The 20,355-nt window shown below is 41.5% G+C and overlaps 1 protein-coding gene and 1 long non-coding RNA gene across 25 annotated transcripts in view; one reads left to right on the top strand and one right to left on the bottom strand.

The window, feature by feature from the left end:
* Window positions 1–16,525, top strand: part of NEDD4L (NEDD4 like E3 ubiquitin protein ligase) — a 1,578,130-nt gene extending 1,561,605 nt beyond the window's left edge. For all 24 annotated transcript variants that reach the window (XM_078674880.1, XM_078674887.1, XM_078674878.1 and 21 more), the window contains 3 exons: window positions 1,367–1,463; window positions 1,628–1,700; window positions 13,152–16,525. In XM_078674880.1, the coding sequence (XP_078531006.1) occupies window positions 1,367–1,463; window positions 1,628–1,700; window positions 13,152–13,254 (273 nt within the window). In that variant the 3' untranslated portion in view covers window positions 13,255–16,525. The remainder of the gene's footprint in view (window positions 1–1,366; window positions 1,464–1,627; window positions 1,701–13,151) is intronic.
* LOC144817929 (uncharacterized) overlaps window positions 1–20,355 on the bottom strand; it is a 427,018-nt gene that overhangs the window by 177,510 nt on the left and 229,153 nt on the right. The gene's annotated exons all lie outside the window — the stretch shown is intronic.

Raw genomic sequence — 20,355 nt, forward strand, 5'->3', positions numbered from 1 at the left:
TTAATCTTAACTACAAAGTGGTTTAAATGTTTTTATCCGTGTTTTAAATTTTTGTGAAGATTTTAATTAATCGTGTACAAATAAAATATTACCTTACCTTACCTGTTTAAGTATAGTTTTATGCAGTCTAATACCATTATTTATAGTGACATTAAATTGGCCTTAATATAGTAATTGTCTAAAATCACAAATTTCCCTCAGACCTGTCCTTATGCTATTATACATTGCAAAGACTTGAAAAATGTGTCCCACATCCTTAAGTCAGTCTGTTACTTTACCATTCTGTGTGAATTTTGCTTCTTTGTACTGCCTAAGACACATCACATCAGTCTTAATCCTTATATCGAGATAGGGGTTTTTAAAACATTCTCCTCTGCCAAGGCTGCCAGAGTCTTGTAAGTGTACTCGCTGAACTCATCCCACATGTGAAACCAGTCCTTTGCTAGAACAAGCTGCCTCTCAGGGTAAGCAATAGCTACTGCCTTGGATTAAGCCTCCCTAAACCAGAAGAGAGCTTGCCTGACATCCCCAGTGGGACGCTTGGCCTGTCCCTGGCACACTTTTCCAGGAGTGCTACTAGGAATGCTAGTAAAATCCAAAACAAACATACAAGTACTTTCAGTTGGAAATCTAAATCCCTTCAACCAATTTTTACAGTTTGTTGGCAAATTGGGCTCTTAGTGTTCACCCTGCTTAAAGCCAACAAGCGGTACTAGGGGCCTATTACTTTTTTGGTTCCCTTCACCCATGACTGCTCTTTCTCCATATTTTAAAGTAAGAAAACATGTACAGATACCAAGAAAGATGAATTAACAGCCTGGACGTGTGCTACCTCGCTGGGAGATTCTTGCATTTACATTAATAGATCATATTTTTATGTTCCTATTTACCATTTTACACTGGTGTACACGTGTATTTTTATTTTACAATCGGTTTTTAAATAGGTATGGAAAATATCCTGATAAGGTGTCTGTAGACACTTGGATTAAAAATGTATTATTAGTGTTGTAATTATCTAATTAATGTTAATCATTACATTTGTATTACTAGTTTTATCATTACTATTTCTATTGTCCTCCTCATCAGAATAATTTTGGTTCTGTAGTACAAAAATACCTTTTACAGTACAATTGTTATAGTCTTCTCATGCAAGTGTCTTTCCTTCATTGCCGCTGTAGTAGTCTTCCTTTTTGCATTGGTTTGTGCACTTGTGGGGTCTCCATGTAACAATTATTAGGTACAAATCAATTCAGTAGTCCTATTTTGTGCATGATGAGTGTATATGTGTTGCATCTGTGCAGTTCTGTGTCTGAATGTGATGCTTCCAGCATTATATAGGAAGTACTGACACTGCATCTGTCTTCAGGCTGTCCTACTAATGGATGCAGAGAAGCGTATCCGGTTGCTGCAGTTTGTCACTGGGACTTCACGGGTGCCTATGAATGGATTTGCTGAACTTTATGGTAAGTAAAGAAATGATTGAAATCTAATTTATTTCTGTATCTATGGCATGGAATCCTTATGCTGTAGTAGCACTTGATGAGCTGTCACTCTTACAGTAAGATATATTTGGTTGTACACTGCATCTGTTTCCCCAGTTAAAGACACTTCTATTTTGTCAATTCAGGTTCAAATGGCCCTCAGTTGTTTACAATTGAGCTATGGGGAAGTCCGGAGAAATTGCCCAGAGCTCATACCTGGTAAGAAGTTACATCTTATCTCAGTTATGAATAGTACTTATGCGAGATTATTACAGATGTGATTCGTACTCTTTTCAGAGTTAATTTGCCCTGAAGATCCTGCTTGTACATTTGGGATGTAAATACTTTTTCAGAGTGAGCTGGAGTTTTGAGTTCTGATTTATATCTGCCGTTGCTGTACTATGAAATTCAAGAATGAAATGGCTCTTGAAGACAGATACATTTGATTGAAAAATGTGTGTCAGAGGGATTGGGTGTTCTACCTTTAGTCATTCAAGGGGAGTTAAATATAAGGATTCTAAACTTTTTTTCAATAAATTTGTGGTCCTTCTATGAAATGCGATGCAGATTACCAGTGAAATGTGCACCCCGTCCACTTTTTTGAAGTCTGATTTTGATGCTAGCAATCAATGGGTGTATGAGTATAATGCATGATTTATTAGCCATGCAAGTAAACATATGTGTAAGACAGAAATGGTTTCTTGTTAGAACAGTGTTGTCACATGACTACTGCTAACATCGTCTATAAACTAATCAGTTGTTCTACTGGGCAGATGAATTCCATAATCCCCTTTAAAATGCAGAGAAGAATTATGTCATCTTTATGTCAGTTGTTTTATAAAGGTTGGGAAAGGACTAGTGCAGCAAATCAGTCCTCATCTTTAATGTTTAGAAGGCCACCCAGAGCTTTGGATAACATACCTTTGAGCTGTTAATGGGTGAGATCCGCAAAGATATTGTTTCTTGAGATGTGCTTTCAGATACTCCTAGTTTCTATGTCTTGCCCAAGTGAAAGTTATAAATGAAAATTAAATATCCATATTTAAATATTCTTTGACGGCATCTCATCCAATGGCTGAGCACAACTTAAGATTTTTCAAGACAAATGTCTATAAATGCAAATACTAATACTTTTGAATAATGTGCAAATTGATTCTATTGGTCTCGCTTAAAATTCTGCATTTTGCAAGCTTGAATTTTTATAAAACTTACATGTTTGAGAAATGTTGATTATTGAGTTGTGTAAAAATTGTTCCAGCTTAAAATCATGTCAAAGGAATTAGAAAGGTTGAAATGGTTTCCTATGTCATCAGTAAGGTTAACTTTTAATGTGCTCCAGTAATCCTATAGTATCCCATTTTTACCTTTTGTCATTTTGCATAAATCTTCACTGTTCACTATCTTTATTCCTCTAAGCAACCCACCTTTTTTCTTTCATCATTTTTTTATACCTCTTTATCCAGCGGCTCTTCCTTTGTGAGCTATTATATCTTTTTTTCCCATAATAGGGAAAGCACTCCATTGTACACTTGCCAGATTCCCAAATTTTGGAAAAATATAAATAAACCATGGTAGAGACCGGTTATTAATATTTTTGATACATTTTAATTTTACTTTCTCATATTCTTTACTTAAAATGTTTGGTTTAATTTAAATGCATTCACGAATGTGGAGTGGGAACTTGTACATTTAACCCTAAGTTTAGATCATATTTGCAGCAATTAGCAGCTTGTAAGCTAATGGTCAGTCAATGTGGAATAAGTGTTGCTTTCTTGGACTTTGCTTCAAAATTCATCAACAAATCTTTCTTCGGTCTCTTTGTTTTCTGATAAAAGAATCACGTTTTGTGAATTTAACCAACCACAGACTTACCACAGTTTCCTGAGACCTGTGAAACCTAAACCTTTTGGTCCGCAGTTTAAATAGACTTGGGCAGTGGACCAACCCGCTGATTGCGATTTCTCGCCACAGATTGCTTACCTTAGAATATTCCTTAGACATCAGACTGGACCCAGAAATTCTTGAGCAGTACCTCTAAGCCCTGGTTGGTGGCGCCGATCGGCTCAGCATCTTAGGTGTCAAATGCACCAAATTTGATATTGTTGCCCTTATAGACGCCACCCCAGCGCAGTGACATAAGTTGTTTTCTTTCCATGCCATCACTGCAGATCTGCAAGAGCTACCTCAGTCACTTTTTGACTGATGTTTTCGACCTTTATTTGAGCAATTTGATCCCAGTGTCCCTTAGCGATGTCCCCTAAGAAACTTGTGGGTTTTAAACCCTGTGGAGCCTGCCAAAGGCAGATGCCTGACAGACCCCACCTGGTTTGTTTATGGTACGTGGAGCCAGACCGCGACTCCATTGTCTGCTCTGACTGTTGTGCGATGAATCCCAAACCGGCCCAGGTCTGGTCTGGGCTCTCCTCCTAGTGTGTCTATGGAGGAAGGGGGTTGATTTGCATTGGTGATGCAGAGGGCAGCTGTGGTACTGGACCTTACTCTGCTGTCGGTGGGCGGTCCAGGCCAATGTGTTGACGGAGGTGCTTCAACCCTGGGTATCTCACATGGAACCTCTCCTCCCCTTCAATGAACCCCTCTCTGATGTCCTGCCTGGGCCAAGCCATGCTCAGGAGATCCTGTACACAAGATGATCAACCATCACCACTGCTTGCTCCTGGGGTATCCTCTTTACTCACCCAGCACTGGCTTTCAGTCCTCAGTGTCTAAGGTTAATCCTGATGCGTTTCTTACCACACCACCGGATAGGGATTCCAAGATATTAGGCACCTTTTGTAAGATGATTTTCTCTTCTGCTACCCTTACACTGCGGTCCGTGAACACGGCGTGCCTCTTGGGCCAGTATCCCCACACAGTGTGGGACTTGGTTACGTAAGTGCTTCCGATAGACTTGGAGGAGTCCTGAGACATACTCACCCAGGCTACTGCTGATGGCAGGGATGCAGCAAAGTTCTTGATACTCAATGGACTGTGCACAACAGACTTGCTGGGTAGAGTGATTGCTTTTTCGGTGGCTCTTTGCTGAGACACCTGGCAACCCTTATGGACATGCTCTTTGACTGCACATGCCTGTTTGGTGAGAAGGCAGATTCTGCACTCAAGTGCTTCGAGAACAATAGGGCTACCGCCAAGTTGTTGGGACTCACCATGGCCCCATGCCAACCTTCCCTCTACCGTTCCCTTTTTGCATGGCTACGGTAGGGACTATTCACCACGACTAGCAGGCTCTCCCTAGACCTCCCATGGCCATGACTCCCACAAGCCTCGTGGAACCTAATGCCAGAGATCTGCTCACCAATCCACCCACTCCTCGCCCCACCCCCCTAACCCCCACACCCAGGCAACTGCAGCCTCAAAAACTCTTTAACATGCCCTTGCAGTGTCACTGCAACCAGTTGGTGGAGGATCAGGCACCACCTGCCCCCTGTCAGTCCATAATTTTGGACAAGTGGTGCTCTAAAATGTTCAGTGGGGTTACGTCCTTTCAATCTCAGAGACCCCGCCACCCACACCACTGTCTTTAGACCGTCTGACGGAGGATCATTTCTCCCCAGGAATCGCATACTCTTTTGGTGAAAGTGGCCATTGAGAGGGTGCCAATATCAGAAGTAGTTTGTGGTTGCTATTCCCGCTGCTTTCTCATTCCAAAGAAGGACATAGGCCTCCGCCCTAGACTAGATCTGTGCCCTCTCAGCTGCTTCCTAAAAACGGAGAAATTTAAAATGCTTATGTTGGCTCGGGTCCTGGCTTCTCTGGAGACTGGATGATAGCGCTTGATTTGCAGGACGCATAGTTCCATATACCTGTCCTGCCAGTCTACAGACATTACCCGTGGTTTCTCTGTGCTCCCCTTTTGCTTTACCAGCACCCCTCGGGTGATCACGAAAGTGATGGGGGTGGTTGCACCCCATCTGTGGAGGGCACAGGTTCCAGTCTTCCCCTACCTTGACAGCTGCTGTTGAAGGCGTGGTCACCCCAGGTGGCTGTCGCCCACATCCAGACTACAGCGAACTTCCTGTATTCGCTGAGGGTTCACTATAAATGATCCTAGTCACACCTGACTCCCTCTCAGATACTCCCTCTCATGAGAGCCACTCCGGATTCCAGAGCGGTGAGTCTAGGATATTCAGGCTATGATTCTAATGTTTCAGCCTTTATCCTGGATTTCAGTGAGACTGACTGAGGCTGCTGAGTCTCCTGCCCTCCTGGCTACCTATATCCTGCTAGTAAAGCATGCCTGATGGCATGTACAGGCTCTGCAGTGGAACCTTAAGGCCCAATGGGAGCATCATCAGGGGAATCTCTCGGACCTGGTCCCATATCGGATGGAACTGGAAAAGACCTGTTGTGTTGCTGAAGAACCTCAATTGGGCCTGCGGCAGACCACTCTCCCTTCCCCATCTGGATCTCATAGTGGTAACAGATGTGTTACTTCTATGAAGGGATGGCCATCTGGGAGAGGTGAAGATCAGAGGACTCTGGTCTTTGGCAGAGTCTCAGCTCTAACAACCTGTTAGCGCAATTTACTTGGCATTGAACGTCTTCCTTTCATCCCTCAAGGGGAGGCTGTTTCAGGTTCAAGGACAACGCCACCACCCTGTGGTTCTGCATTACGCAGGGCAGGGTGGGGTCTTGGATCTTGTTCCAGGAGGCCATGCGCCTCTGTACATGATTTGAACATCAGGACATATTCTTGGTTGTACATCACCTGGCAGGATCTCTGAACGCCAGGCCGGACGAACTCAGCAGTCAGTGCCTTGCAGATCATGAATGGCTTTTTCACCCGAAGGTGGCACAAGGTCTCTCCTGCCACTGGTGAGAACCTTAGTTGCGCATTCGTGGCAGTGGCAAATAAATAATTGTCAGCACTTCTGCGTGTTGGAGTTTCCAAGGTGGCTCTTGCTCGGAGACGCATTTTATCTCGAGTGTGGCGCAAGACTCATACGCCTTTCTGCTGATACCACTCCTGCCTTATCTGGGCCCAAGTCATCCTTGTGGCTCCAGATATGAGCATCGGTCCCCTGATCAGGCTGCCCCTTTGGGAGGGTCTCCTTTTGCAACAGGGCTGGGTTCTGACCCTGAACCTGCACACTCTGCCTTCATGTGTGCCAATGGAACTGCACCATTTGAGAGTCTTCGATCTCCCTCCCAAAGTCTGTGAGGTCATCTTGGCAGCCAGGCATCCATCCACAAAGACGCGGATACACCTACCGTTGACACATGTTTGTGGCTTGGCGCATTGAAAAAATGTTGACCCTATTTCTGTACCCATGTCCAAAGTGTTTCTGTTTGTTATGTTGTGAGCCCAACAAGCCCTTCTTCTGGGCACATTCAAGGGGTATCTTTTGGCCATCTCAGCTTTTTTGCAGGTGCCGAATCAACCCTCCTTGTTTAAGTCTGCCATTGTGACACCTTTTCGTAAAGGTCTTTAACTTACATTTCCCCCCAAATCTTTTGTTTTGCCCCAATAAGACCTTAATTTGGTTGTAATCTACTTAATGTGTTCACCCTTTGAACCCAATCATAGATTCTCCCGAAGACTTCGGATGATCAAGACGGTCTTCTTGGTGGCCATCACTTTGACCAGGAGTGTCAGTGAGCTGCAGGTGCTTTCTCTTCACTGTCTGTACAACACCTTCTTCCCAGGCAAACTGGTTCTCCACACTAGTGCCTCCTTTCCGCTGAAGATGGTGACACCTTTCCATGTTGGCCAAAACATTGCACTGCTGATCTTTTCCATTCCATCACCCAGACATGAAAAGTGTTGTTGTTCTACATGGATTGCTCCAAAGAACACCTGGTGGACAATCAGAATTTTGTTGAGTTTACTGAGGCAAAAATGGGGAAAGCAGTGCAGTGGACACGGTACCACCCCATATATAATCTGGCAGGTACCTGGACCTGGGTAACGCCAGTGGCTTGGAATCTTCTCCAGCCTCCTGTCTCCTCCTGGTTTGGCTACAGATGCGAGTTCCACACTGGCGGACATGGAATTGTCAATAGACTCTACACTCTGGCCAGTCTAATGTTGAGCCTGTACTTCCGTATAGTGACTGTCTTTTCGACATCCTGTTGGTGCTTGGACTAAACCTGAAACAGGGCTCTATGTGGATCACTCAATTTTTCACGGGCATCGCCCAGACCCGGAGGATCCCTCCGGTCTTCTTGGACATTTGTGGTTCAGGCTGCTTTAGCCATGCAGAATATTGATATTCTTCCCCTCTGTCCCTCTGAAACAGAAGGCCAGGAAACTTAACACTTGTGGTAGGTATATTTTCTCTTCTTCAAGCGCTGCTCTGCGCTCTCTGAACACTTCTTGTGTGCTTGCACGCTTCTCCCACGCCTTGTAGTTCTCTGTGGAGCGCCTCTTGCCCACCCTTCTAGAGGAAGCCTGGAATGCTCTTGTACCCCTGGTTACAAGATGGGCAGCAAGCTGTTACTCTTGGCATCCACTGTGGTATGGATTCTAATGATTCAGTTGTTCTATGGCCTCTTCCATTGCTTTACGTTTGCAGGTATTTTTTGTTTCATTTATGCTCTGGTGTAGTTTCCAGCCATCTGGTACTTATTTTACTTTGCTGTCTCCTGGGAGTCTGTTCTTTGGCTCTTTTGCTATTTGAATTTTCCTACCCAAGTACTTACTCTGTGGCAGGTATTCTGTTTGTTGTGTGGTTGCACTGTAACCTTGTTTCACAATTTCAAGGACCCTATTTTGTATGCCTCAGAGGCGTTTTTGTGAACTACTTATGCACTTGTATCCCTTACAGGGACTTCTCCTTCCTATTTTCTCTGTCCTTATGTCTGTATGGGCTACGTTGGTGCCGCAGGCAGGCAACCTCATTGGCCTGATTTTCTTCCATTCCCATCTTCAGTCCTTTTCAATGTGACGCTTTTATTTGCTATGCTTTACTCTCTGGAACGCAAGGTTTTCTCAACTTCTGTTCCTATTGGTTCCAGTCTGGGTTCCACAACTCCAGTCTTTTCTTGCTCCTGGGACTGTTCATCTCAAGAAGTCTGGTATTCTTGTGACTGTTTTATATAAATCTTCCATCGCACCCGTGGAGTAGCTCGTGTCCCCCTGATTGTTGGATCCTTGTCTGGTATCTTTCTTTCACAAGAGACTGGATTTTTCCCTTTCTTTCCCGTATCTTTTCTCCCTCCACTACTACTCAATTGGCGTCCCCCTTTTTCTATGAGAGAGGTTACATTTTATCCCCGCTTCTTGGTGGGGGTATTTCATTGCTTTTCTTGGGGCATATCCTACCTTTTCTCACATTTCCATGAAGTATTGGTCAGGTTTCTTAAATGTTTCTCCTGCTTCCGTTAGTTGGACAAGGTGTGCTCGTCATTGTAGGAGGCAGGTTCTGTATATGGTGAGGCTCCCTGCACTGAGTCCAGGCAACCCTTAGTGATAATTGTAGTGGTCCCTGATCATTAAAGCGCTCAAGGGCTACCTGTGGAAAGCAGCTAAGGCTTTTTCAGGAAGGTGTAAAGTGGGTACATTACCACTCAGTCAGTCAGCAAAGCTTACAGTCAAAAAAGAACCACACCAGTGTTAGAAAAATACTTTGTGTTTATTACACACTAACACTAAAACTACTTTGATATATATCCTACCTGGAAATATCAATACTCAATAACATATGCTTAAAAACAGGAAAGTAAAGCACATAAAACACATGCACCCCCTATGGGGGGCCAAACAATACACTAAGAAAATGGAATGTGAGGTGACTATCCAAACGAGACAACCACCCAAGTATCTGTGGACCAGGGGAAGCAAGAAACCACCAAAGGTAAGTAGCTAGGGTTCCCAAGGCGCCCGGGTGCAGAGGTGATACGCAGGGTCAACCTCCATAGAAGAACATGGGGAAGTCACGAATGGAGTTTTACCGATTCAGAACCCTTCCCAGGGGACCCTGAGGAAACCCTTTGGATCTAGGGAGTTTGGAGAACAACCACACCAGTGGATACCCAGGGAACCAGTATACCTACACTAGGGAGTTCCGGTGCACATGTGTGAAGTGGTGTCAGAACCCCCTGTGGAAGTCAATGGAGGACCTCGCCTCTCTGGCGGCTAAAGAGTTTAGTGGACTAGGTCAGTGGAACTCAAACATGGATTCTGGTCGTGAAGTACCTGTAAGGAGAGTGGACAGCGTCCAACCCACCCGAAGAGGTCAGGAGGATTAGGTGCACGATGCCAGCCCTTTTAGGAGGTACTTTACTGTGCCACAAACATTTTAAAGATGCAGTTGTGGAGCCCAGATAACGATCCATGAGCTATTCAACGCCGATTTTAAGAATGTAGGAGGGTTAGTTGCCGGCAGGACCACAAAGAAGCCTTGGCAACAAGAACTAGCCGTGTTTCAGAAAACAATGCTTATTTGCCGATCAGCAAGATCTCTGGGACTCACCTAGTAAGGATAATTCAGTGCCAGCCCTCAGCAAGCAGGAGAGCCAGCAGGAATCGATGGAGACCCCAGAAGGACCCTCTGGCAGCAGGCACAGGCAGTTGCAGGGAGGCCTCAGCAGCACACAGAAGATGGATGCCCACGTCGCAGGAAAAGCACGGAGAACGTTACTCTTGGGGCTGTGTGATGCTGGTCAGGAAAACCAACGAGCCTTGGCAGCAGCCGTGGTGCAAAGGGTTGCGGTTCCAGTTGGCTGGAAAGAGATTACAGTCTCCCAAGTTGCAGGGAAGACTGGTCAGGCCTCTGGAGAGGCAACAAACCATATTTCTGTGTTGTAGAGCCGGAAGGTGTCTGTGGGACCGCAGTATCCCTAAGCCGGTCATCGTCGTTCAGGTGCCTGCGGATGCAGGGAAGCAACTCCTTTACTCGAAGAGAGATTTCGGTTTGCTATCTTGATGCAGGCAGAGTCGTGGGAGACTCAGGAGAATGGGCGGCATAATACATGCTGCAGCCCATGGGAGACCCCTGGTGTACCAATGCCCTGTGTGCCCTAGTACCATATACTAGGAACTTACAGAGGTATACCAGCATACCAATTGTGGGGTGTACAAAGCACTTACCAATGAACTGAGGCAAGAGAGCAGACACTGGGATCCTGATTAGCAGGATCCCAGTCTACTACAGTCAAAACACACCAACACTAGGCAAAATGTGGGGGTAATTATGCCAGAGACATCCTACTTTCCTACAATCGTAATAAACTATCTGTTGCCCTTAGTTTCCGCCGGCCCACTTGTCCCCTTTTGTCCTTCATGATGGATTTCCACATGCTGTTATTCTTTACTTCTGCTGCAACTGCCTTCGGGCATCTTTCAGTCGACAGCGTTAATTTTTGGGCAGTTGACCTTGTTCTCCTGTAGTGGGCCCTGTCCCCCACTTCCTACTCTTATGTGGCATTATGTTGCTGTTTCCCTGCCTTGTCTGAGCCAGAGAATCTGCCGATTGCTAGAAGCGTTGCCGAGTCATACCGCACCCTGCAGGGAACAGTTTCAAGTCCAAGCGCATTTATTGCAGCGGGACACTGCAGAGTCCCCTACGTGACACAGCCGGTCCCTGGGTGAATGGGTTTCAGCACCGACACCGAAAATGAATCCATCAACAGATGAGAGTCTAATTGTGACAGTAGATTGCACAAGTCCTGTGAGATGGCTCTCTGAGATAGTTCTCAAGAAATCGCATTGATCCTGAGGAGAACCCCAAAAGTTAGGGAGTTCGAAAAGCGTTGATCACTCAAGGCCAATGGTCAACTGAAATATTAGAGGGTTAATAATTGGATTAACACTGAATTTAAATACTCCAATGATTTGAATTTTTGTAAATTTGGATTTGACTTTTTGTTTTTTCAAAAGAAATGTTTCAAATGTAAATAATTTGTTGTTGACATTGACCTATATCATATGTGTCTAATTGTACTCATTGTTCTTGTCGTGTCCAATTTTTTATGTTTTGTAAGTCTGAATTGCGTGACTGAAGGACGAAAGTGGTGTGTGGCTGTGTTCTATAATTACAATTTCGTTTATGTATGTTACCTTGTAAATTTTGTATAAAGGTGTATATTCTGTATATTTAAATGTGTTCAGGCACAGAAATGTCTTTTGAAAAAAATGAAAAAGCTTTCTGAGAATCAAAGAAGAGGTTTATAATAAATAAGAATTTAAAAATAAGAAAAGAGTGCTATGTTTAATTCTTAGCTTCTCTAGAAAAAAGAAGAAAAAAAGTTTTTTCCAGTACTGGCAGTTGTATTGTTTGATAGTTCAGTTTGGTTCAGCCTTACTGTTGAGTAGCCAAGACCCTGTTTTGTTCCTACTTGTCTTTCTATCTCCACCTCAGCTGCTGTCGCACATTGTTCTTTTACGATGGTAGGCTGTGTTGTCTGTCTTTCCTTGGCTACCCCTGTTCTTGGATTATCTTTAGTCCTCCCACTCACTGGCGGTGGACGTGCGTCACCTTCAGAGGCGTGGATATACTTTCATTGTACCCTGTATGACTTCTGTGTCTACAGGAATTAGTTTTCTCTTTTTAAGAGCAGGTTCTTACCGTTCTTGTTGTTTTCGTAGCACTGCTCTCAGCACTCATTGCTTTCTTTTTCTCCACTGTTCCTTCACTGGAGGGGCCTTCTTTCGTGCCCTGTTTCTCAGGGTCATTTCCTCAACGATCAATGGGTGCTTTTACTCGCTGTATGGTTTACTGCGGATGGACACGCTGTGTCTGCTCCTTCCATTTGGGTTTGGGTTTGGGCTCTCTGGACTTTGTCCTTGGGCCCCTGTCATTCTCTACTCTTAGGTTGTGTTTCCTTTTGGGACTCCCTCTTTTACTGGTTCTATACCGTGTCTCCCGGTCTTATGGCTTCTACTCATCCTTCTTGGGGGTCAAGCATTATGCTTCCTTAACATTTTTTTTTAATACACCGGTCCCTTTTTTTTTTTTTGCACCGCATTCTCCTGTTAGGAATCTTTGGTATGGTCAGTTCGCAGTCCCTCCTCCTGGGCTGGTATTGCTAGGGTAATTGATTCTAAGATCAGGAATCTGCTGCAAGATGTCTCTATCAGATGAACAAGTTACTGACCTTAGGTAACGCCTTATCTGGTAAAGAAAAGATTTAGCCACAGATTCCTTATTGACCGACCCATCCTTCCCACTCTGCAAACTGAGGGACTGTTGTCTCTAAGTCCCCTCTTGCATACTACTATGGTTCTTTCGATCTTTTAATGTTGATACAAGATTTCTTTTTCCCTTTTTGGCAAACTGTTTCCTGAGATTGTCTTTTCTAAGTGTCTCAGCGTTGTTGGCATGGAAATAGTCATAAAAGAAACTGTCAGCGCTGCAAGGGAGGGCTTAAATAGACCCCGTTGACGTCACATTCAAGAGAGGATGACGCTGCAGAGTTGCTTGACGCCCTCTACTGACGCACTGAGATACTGCTGGAAAAGATACCGGATATAGATGGGCAAGGAGTCTAAGATGAGGAATCTGCGGCTAGATCTGGCCTCTACCAGATGAGATGTTACCGAAGTTAAGTAACTTGTTCATCCAAGAATGTCTTCTGCTTGCATTTGAAAAGTTACATGTTATTTGTCGTAAGTCCTCATGATAAAAACATTCCAATAGGCCTTTGTGATGTAACCTGTTGCACAATAGTTACGAATGACCTTAAAACACTTCTCTACTTGTGTGTTCTCAGTTTCAATCGTCTTGACTTACCACCATATGACTCCTTCGAAGATTTACGAGAGAAGCTTCTCATGGCAGTGGAGAATGCTCAAGGGTTTGAGGGAGTGGATTAACGTCTGCTGTGCCGCCCTGGTGCCCCAGAAAGATCTTGCATGTTTCGACTCTGCACAAAGGACAGTGACCATTATGGGACATTTGCACTAAGTAGCATTGGTTCATGGAACACATTCTTCTGCAGTGCCGTACCCTAAATTCAGACTCTTTGGATGGCTGCCTGTGAATGGTACTTCAGAGATTCCCACAGCGGATCAGCAGCTGGTTGACGATGTGCTCTGTAAATACATTTCAGGAGGACTTGTTCTGTGTATGTGTTGCCTCCGAAGGCACCGGCCTGAATTAATATTTTGCATAACTTTCTAATGTCTATACATGGAATGAATCTCCTTACAGGTATAGTATTACAATACGTGTTTACTTTTTAAATCGTTTAGTTCGATTGCCAGATTTTATTCCTTTGCAATTAACGATGCCATATTCTGTGACGCATGAGAATTTTTATTTCACCTACCTTAATTTCATGGCAGGCTAATTGCCTCACTTGTGACAGTGCTCCGGTGATGGGGAATCCATTTCGGACAATAGACATGACCTTTCCGAATATCTTTGTTTTGTATAGCGGGGGAGGAAGATGAAGCAGGGAGTTGCTTTGTGTATGAATTTAGGGATCTTAACAAGTAAGACCGAATAGTCATTCATCGACTGATCGAATGTCATCCTGACAACTTTGTAATTTATCCTTGTACTATAAACACTTTTTGGGAATGGGGCTTGGGGGCCACTTGATGTATAAAGATTTAGCTAACATTGTTATTAACCCTGTACAGTAACAATTACTTTTATTAAACTTTCTCTTTCCTGTTTTTAACGGGAACAGTTTGAATGAAAAGCACTACTGCTTGATGCTGTGGAAGCCAGCCGTGTTGCTTCTCTTCTTTGTATGTATTTCCTAATGATAATTAATAACAAATAATTTTGCTCTAACTGCACCGTATCTAAAGGCACTTTATGTAACACTTGGAGGTCATATCTGTTCATCATCTTTTTTATCTGAGTATTGGGTAGATTTCTACTCTCTCACATCTAACATTTCTTTAAAGTTCATCTTTCATCAATTGTGAATGTGACTGCTGCTGAACAAAAAAGCAGTTGTCGGGTCGGCCCTGCAGACATGTTCTCGCCAATGTCACTGTGGTGTACTATATTCGCGAAAAAAAATTCATGTGACTCTCACAGTTATCCAATTGTTTTTGCTATATATGACCTGTTGCATGCTTAAATTATAGTGCCTGATGTTGTATGTTTTTTTTAAAGGAAACTAGAAAAATATCTATTGAAGTTGAAGTGGCCAAAACGAAATGACATGCGAGTTTTAGTTTCTTCAGCGTGTACATAACTATTGGCCCTCACAGTCTTTTGTCAGGAAATTTGATGGGGTGCAAAATCTCAGGCCATGAAGCTGCTGGAAATTAGTGGTGTTAGAGTTACCTATGATTGGGACAGTTTCCTAACCCTTACTGCCGTTCACCACAGTTTACAATTATGAGCCAAAGCTTTTCTATTTCCTCGAGTATAATCTCATCTGGCAGAGACTAGAACACAGAAATAAAGAAAATATTTATGCGGCATAGGGGTTTGGACAACACCTGCACTCTGCGTTTGATATGGTAGACTGCAGAAAGATGATACGTTTTATAAATTATATTTTTTTTACATTCCTCCTCCACCAGAACCTTGCTGCAAATTAGAGAGATGCTCCCAATCACGTTCTGAAAATTGAGATTATTAAAGTTCTGTGAACATTTTAACTATTTATGGAAGGCTTAATATTTCCAAATTTGGGGATAAACGTGGAGTAAACTTTTGTTCATAGGAAGCAACCAACTGACGGAGTTTATTTTTTGACTCGTAGAATCTCTCTTCCCTAGAAACTTATAGGAGCCTTACTACAGCAAATTGATCATGGTGGTGTTACCTTAGATTTACACTTAAAAGGCAAGACACCTCTCTGCAAACGAATGGACACTAAATTGCCAATTGAAATAAAAGCTTTGATTAAGCGAACTAGACTTCATACATGTGTCCATGTGTTTTTTGAGATTCTTGATTGTTAAAGATTACAGACCAAGAAAGATGGTGATTACAAGAAGTGTATCTCTATAAAGAAAAATGGTGATTACGAAAAAGGTATCCCTATAAAGACGCGTTCCCATGTACAAAGTAGTGATCTAGTCATGTTGCAAGTACCAAAATACTTACAACCAGACCCATCTGGAAACTGCAAGCTTTAAAGTTGGGGGAGGCAACAAGACCTTTCCAGAATAGATCCAGAATACTACTCTAATTCAAATGCAAGTTAAAACACTTTTTATATACTATATATGCTGTTACGTGCACTCCAAGTCTGTAGATGGCTATACTGCACAGTGATTATCAGCATTCAAAAGAGTAAATATATCAACATAAGGAAGACATCTGTAACTGGGACCTTCAGAAGAGAGATATACCTGTTCACAGTTTAGGAAGGCACAATAGGAGGCACAGAGTTACCTCTCAAAATACTCACTGCAACACCTCTCTGCTTTTAAAGTCAAACCTTGGATGCCACAATACACCTGCATCACTACACTCAGACCTATTGATCATGTGGTGTGTGAGGCCTTGAGGATCCTTGTAGTACGAAATGTTCTAAGAGGTCCACAACACACACATTGAGAGCTGTTTTCATGTTCTTACTGTGTATACTGTATGTACATAGGACACCAAAATATGTTAAGTATTCTTAGTAATATTTTGAGTTGTATAAATGGATTTAAGGGTTGAACTATCTGTACATTTGATCCGATTTTCAATGTACTGTATCTACTTTTTATTTTTACCAGTCTTTAGTCCGCTATTTGGGACACAAACCTGTAAATGTAAGACACTTAATGGTTTACCTGCTCAGATTGTAAATGTCGATATAATGGATTCTTACAGGCATCAGTGCATGCTGTTTAGGCTTCTGTTTCATGAATTACTTAATTGGGACTGGAATATAGCCAAAGACTAATTTGAGCAAGCAGTAAAAAAATCATATGTTGAACACTGTCACCCTTTTAACTTAGTGTTGTAGAAGGGCACAGTAGAGTCAGCCGAGAGACAAGAAGGTTCTACTTGTTCTTAGCTACCAAGTTAATCTTTCTGAAATTACTGTTCTTTTAAAGATGGTTACGTGGAGATTTGAGACTAATGTGCTAATCAGTCTTCAACAATGTTGATAAGGTGAGAAGTCTCGATCAACAAGTAACAGTGCCTTTTTAAATCAAATACAGTATTCAAACTCTATTGCCTTGGTTTGTTTTTATTTTCACGTGGCAGGGATGCTATTGAATATCAAGTATGCATTCGAAAAATGTCCATGGCTGAATACATGTTATTTGGGATATGTTACTTTGGGAATCATTTTGAAGACAATGCTGACAGTACATGTACTCATCGCCAGACCCTGAAATCTGTGTGAGGCATCTGGGTTTTTGATTGTGTTTGCATGAATCCTATCATGCGTTCTGTGGAGAGTCTCTGTAAAGAGGTGCAGTTATGAAGATGTTAATTGATTTGAGTGTGAATAAACAAATCTGTGATTTTACCATTGCAGTTTTGTAAACCAATTTCCCTGTTTTTAGTTTACTAATCACTGGTATTTTCCCAAAGGAGCAAAATTGTTGGCATAGTCTCCACTATTTTCTTATTTACCAGTAGGGCCAGCCCACCTGTTGCTCCTGCAGTGCCCTCCTTTAGAAAACTGTAAAATAGGCCAACCTGTGCTTGCAGTTGACAAATAGGTGCAGGACTTCCTGTCGAACCAGACATTGTCATGCTTAGACAGTCATATTCTTCGTATGTCCACCAGGTACTTGTATTGAGTATGAACTGGTCTAAGCATATATGGAAACTGATTGATTTTTTTTTTTACACGTATATTTATTGAAGATATCTACTCCGGGGTTAGCCTTCTGTAAATAACATTGAGAATGTTTTATTGTATAGCAGAACTAATTCACTTTTGTGGTGTTTCATCTTACTGTAAAAATGCCCTTTCTTTTGTAGGTTAAATCACTTGAATTAATTTATTCACAATCATACTCGCGCATGTATGGCTAAAAACCAAAGTTAGCATTTACCCTGGTGAGAATGTCAACACATCTTTAGTTTTGCTACATTTTCTACTAAATAACTTACTAAAACGATATTCTTCACACTTTCCAGTTTTCTTTCATTTGGTTGCTGCACTTGCACGACTGCATGTGGTGAATTGACTTTTAATTCCCATGCCAAGCACTGGCTCTTAAGTTTGTTATTACTTGAAAATGTTCTATGGCGTTCACGTTCAACATTTGCTCATTCATTTCTCTAAATATATGCAAGTGTCTCTCCACTTTTCACTAATTCCTAATCCGACATAATGTAGTCTCAAAGACAAAGCTATTGTTATGAAGTGGTGACATTTCATGTATAGTCCTCAAATCCTTTTCCTTCATGCATAGGTACTGAAACGTCTTCCAGGCGTAAACTAAATTAAAACATTCCAGATAATACCTTCATATTAAAACTACATGTATCATCAAAAGGTTTTTTTCCCAGATCATTTACTATCTGTACACTGGACCCAATTTCGAGACACAGTATCTCGCACTAAATCAGCCACTTTTTAAAAATCCCTAAACATACGAACGTCATTTTATTATGTTACATTAACACGGTTGACTTTTCCTTTATTATCATTATTATTATTATTTTCTTTTTGAGTTTTTAAAGCAATTTCAGTTGCTTATGTATTGGCAAGAATATAGACTCGGCATGATGATTCTGTTACCATTACTTTACCAATTTATGGACATGATGAATCGTTAATAAAATGATTATGGAACACAATGTTTCGATCTTGACCTCGTTCGCTATATAAATATTATATCCAAATATTACCTTTTGGATCGTATATTATAACTTGGAATTCATTTTAAAGAAGATTGTTTAACATAGAGGTCAACACAGATGAAAGCAAGAAAGACTTAAGAAAATTTCAAGTCAAGGCTTCACATGAGTGTAATTTGGAGGTGTAGTTGTTAATTTACTCATTTTCTAAGTTGATTATGCAGAAACGAAGAGTGGAGTGATATGTTAGAGAGCACTACTGACTTCTGTATAGCATGTCCTTTCCTAGTGTATTATGCCTTATTGTAGTTGCTATTTTTTTTTAACTGTGGCCTCCAGATTATTCCTGCTCAGAAAGGATGCATGTATACACAAACACCCTCTCTTCTCTTCCTTTTGCTCACTGATGACAGCACATTGAATGTTAGAACACACTTTGTTAATTCAATTTTTTTCTCTTGCTTGGACAATTGCTGTAGTTCAGACCTACCTGCCTAACCCTTGTTAAGTTAGATTGTGCCATTTAAAATTCAAAACGTGCTGTCATGTTTTAACTCGCTTTCCATTGGGTAAATATTTGGTGACTGTGTCCCAAAAGAAGGTTTATCCGTTTACATAAAAGAATTTCAAAGTGAGCCTGTCTAGATCGGAAATAATAACTTTATTATTAAAAGTTACACATTAGCCCACACGTTATACAGGAGACCAGTTTATTTGTGCTGTTTTTAGAGTTTGAAAAAGTTCCACATTTGCAATCTGGTTACAGAATATCCTACAATAGATTTATATATTGCAACATGTGTTCGCAGGCAGGTGCCCCATAGATGTAGGCTCATATTGAACATGTAACCTTTGTTTGTTATCCGGTGATGAATTTGCTCACGTTTGGTAATCTGTCTGGAAGGAGGGGGTGGGCAGTTTTCGATCACACAGTTGTAATCACAAAAAAAAATGTTTTAATAAATCCTTTTTCGGTCTATAAAATACAATTATTTTAGCAAACTCGCTTTCAGCATTTCCATTTTCACAAACACATGTTTAAGTATTTGAGTAAGAGCATATAATTGGAACATCCAGGTATTAAAACATAGTCCTATTCAATTTAACAGAATATGTGTAATCATTTCAAATTAGAAGAATATTATATAGCCTTTTTGCATTCATTAAAAATATTTCATTAATCTGTCCATTTATTTTGCACATGTGGACCTATCTGTGTGAGACAGTGTTTTACATTGAACCTTAGTTAGCATAACTAGGATTAGAGTGAGATGGGGAAGAGGGTTTAACTATTTCAGTAGAGAAGATTTTTATCCCTTGGTGAGTTATTCCTAAAAACAGGAGGGCACAAGACTGGATATCTCCACCCGACCAATCAAAGATTCACTGCATTACTAAACTGACTAATACACTTCAACAACTGTAGTAAAACTCATTATTTATTGTATAAAAAAGATTTTTATATTTATACAAATACAGTCAATTAAAAACAATACATGTCAAAAACATTGCTTTAAAAACTCACAGGATGAAACATCCCCTCTGTGATACACATAAATTCAAAAAACAGTATGATCACTTAACATATGACATATGGCATTTAGTAAAAATTTTAAGATAAAGAAAAGGAAAGAAAATGGAGAGACAGACAAAAGACAGTAAGCTTGTCAATCAATTTTGCACGTTACTGAAGTTTCATATAGACACAGTCCTGAGGAACATTAATTGTTAATCTGCAGGCTAGGTCTGTACTCCCTTAATCGTGCAGTAGGGCGTCGACGCGTTTCGATGGTTTTATTGTTCTATTACCATCTTTCTCAAGACTAAATTGATATGTCTCTCCTAATTTTTTGGCACTGGTTGGTTGCCCGCAATTTTATGTTCTCCTGTGGATAAACATAATGCCATCAGTGTTTCATATACAGTGCATTCTATATTTCACAGTACAGTTTGTTACAATCTCTATTTCTAGTGCACACATCTTCACTAGCATGTGAAAGTCCTTGATCACATCCTACAGCCCTGTCTTCAAGTATAAGTGGCTTGCATCATACTAACATCATATTTGAGATATTCTGATTTTTTCAATCATATTTTCATTTATACCTTTTTCAGTACATCTTCTCTACGAGATACATTTATGTGTTGTTCTCTACCCCCCCAATTGTTTCAAGTCTTCCGTGCGTCTTTTTTGGGAGTATTTTCTGCCTGCATAGGTTACCCGATTCCAATCTTAATAATTA

Source organism: Lissotriton helveticus, chromosome 2_1 (genome assembly GCF_964261635.1).
Source record: "Lissotriton helveticus chromosome 2_1, aLisHel1.1, whole genome shotgun sequence".
Classification (NCBI taxonomy): Eukaryota; Metazoa; Chordata; class Amphibia; order Caudata; family Salamandridae; genus Lissotriton; species Lissotriton helveticus.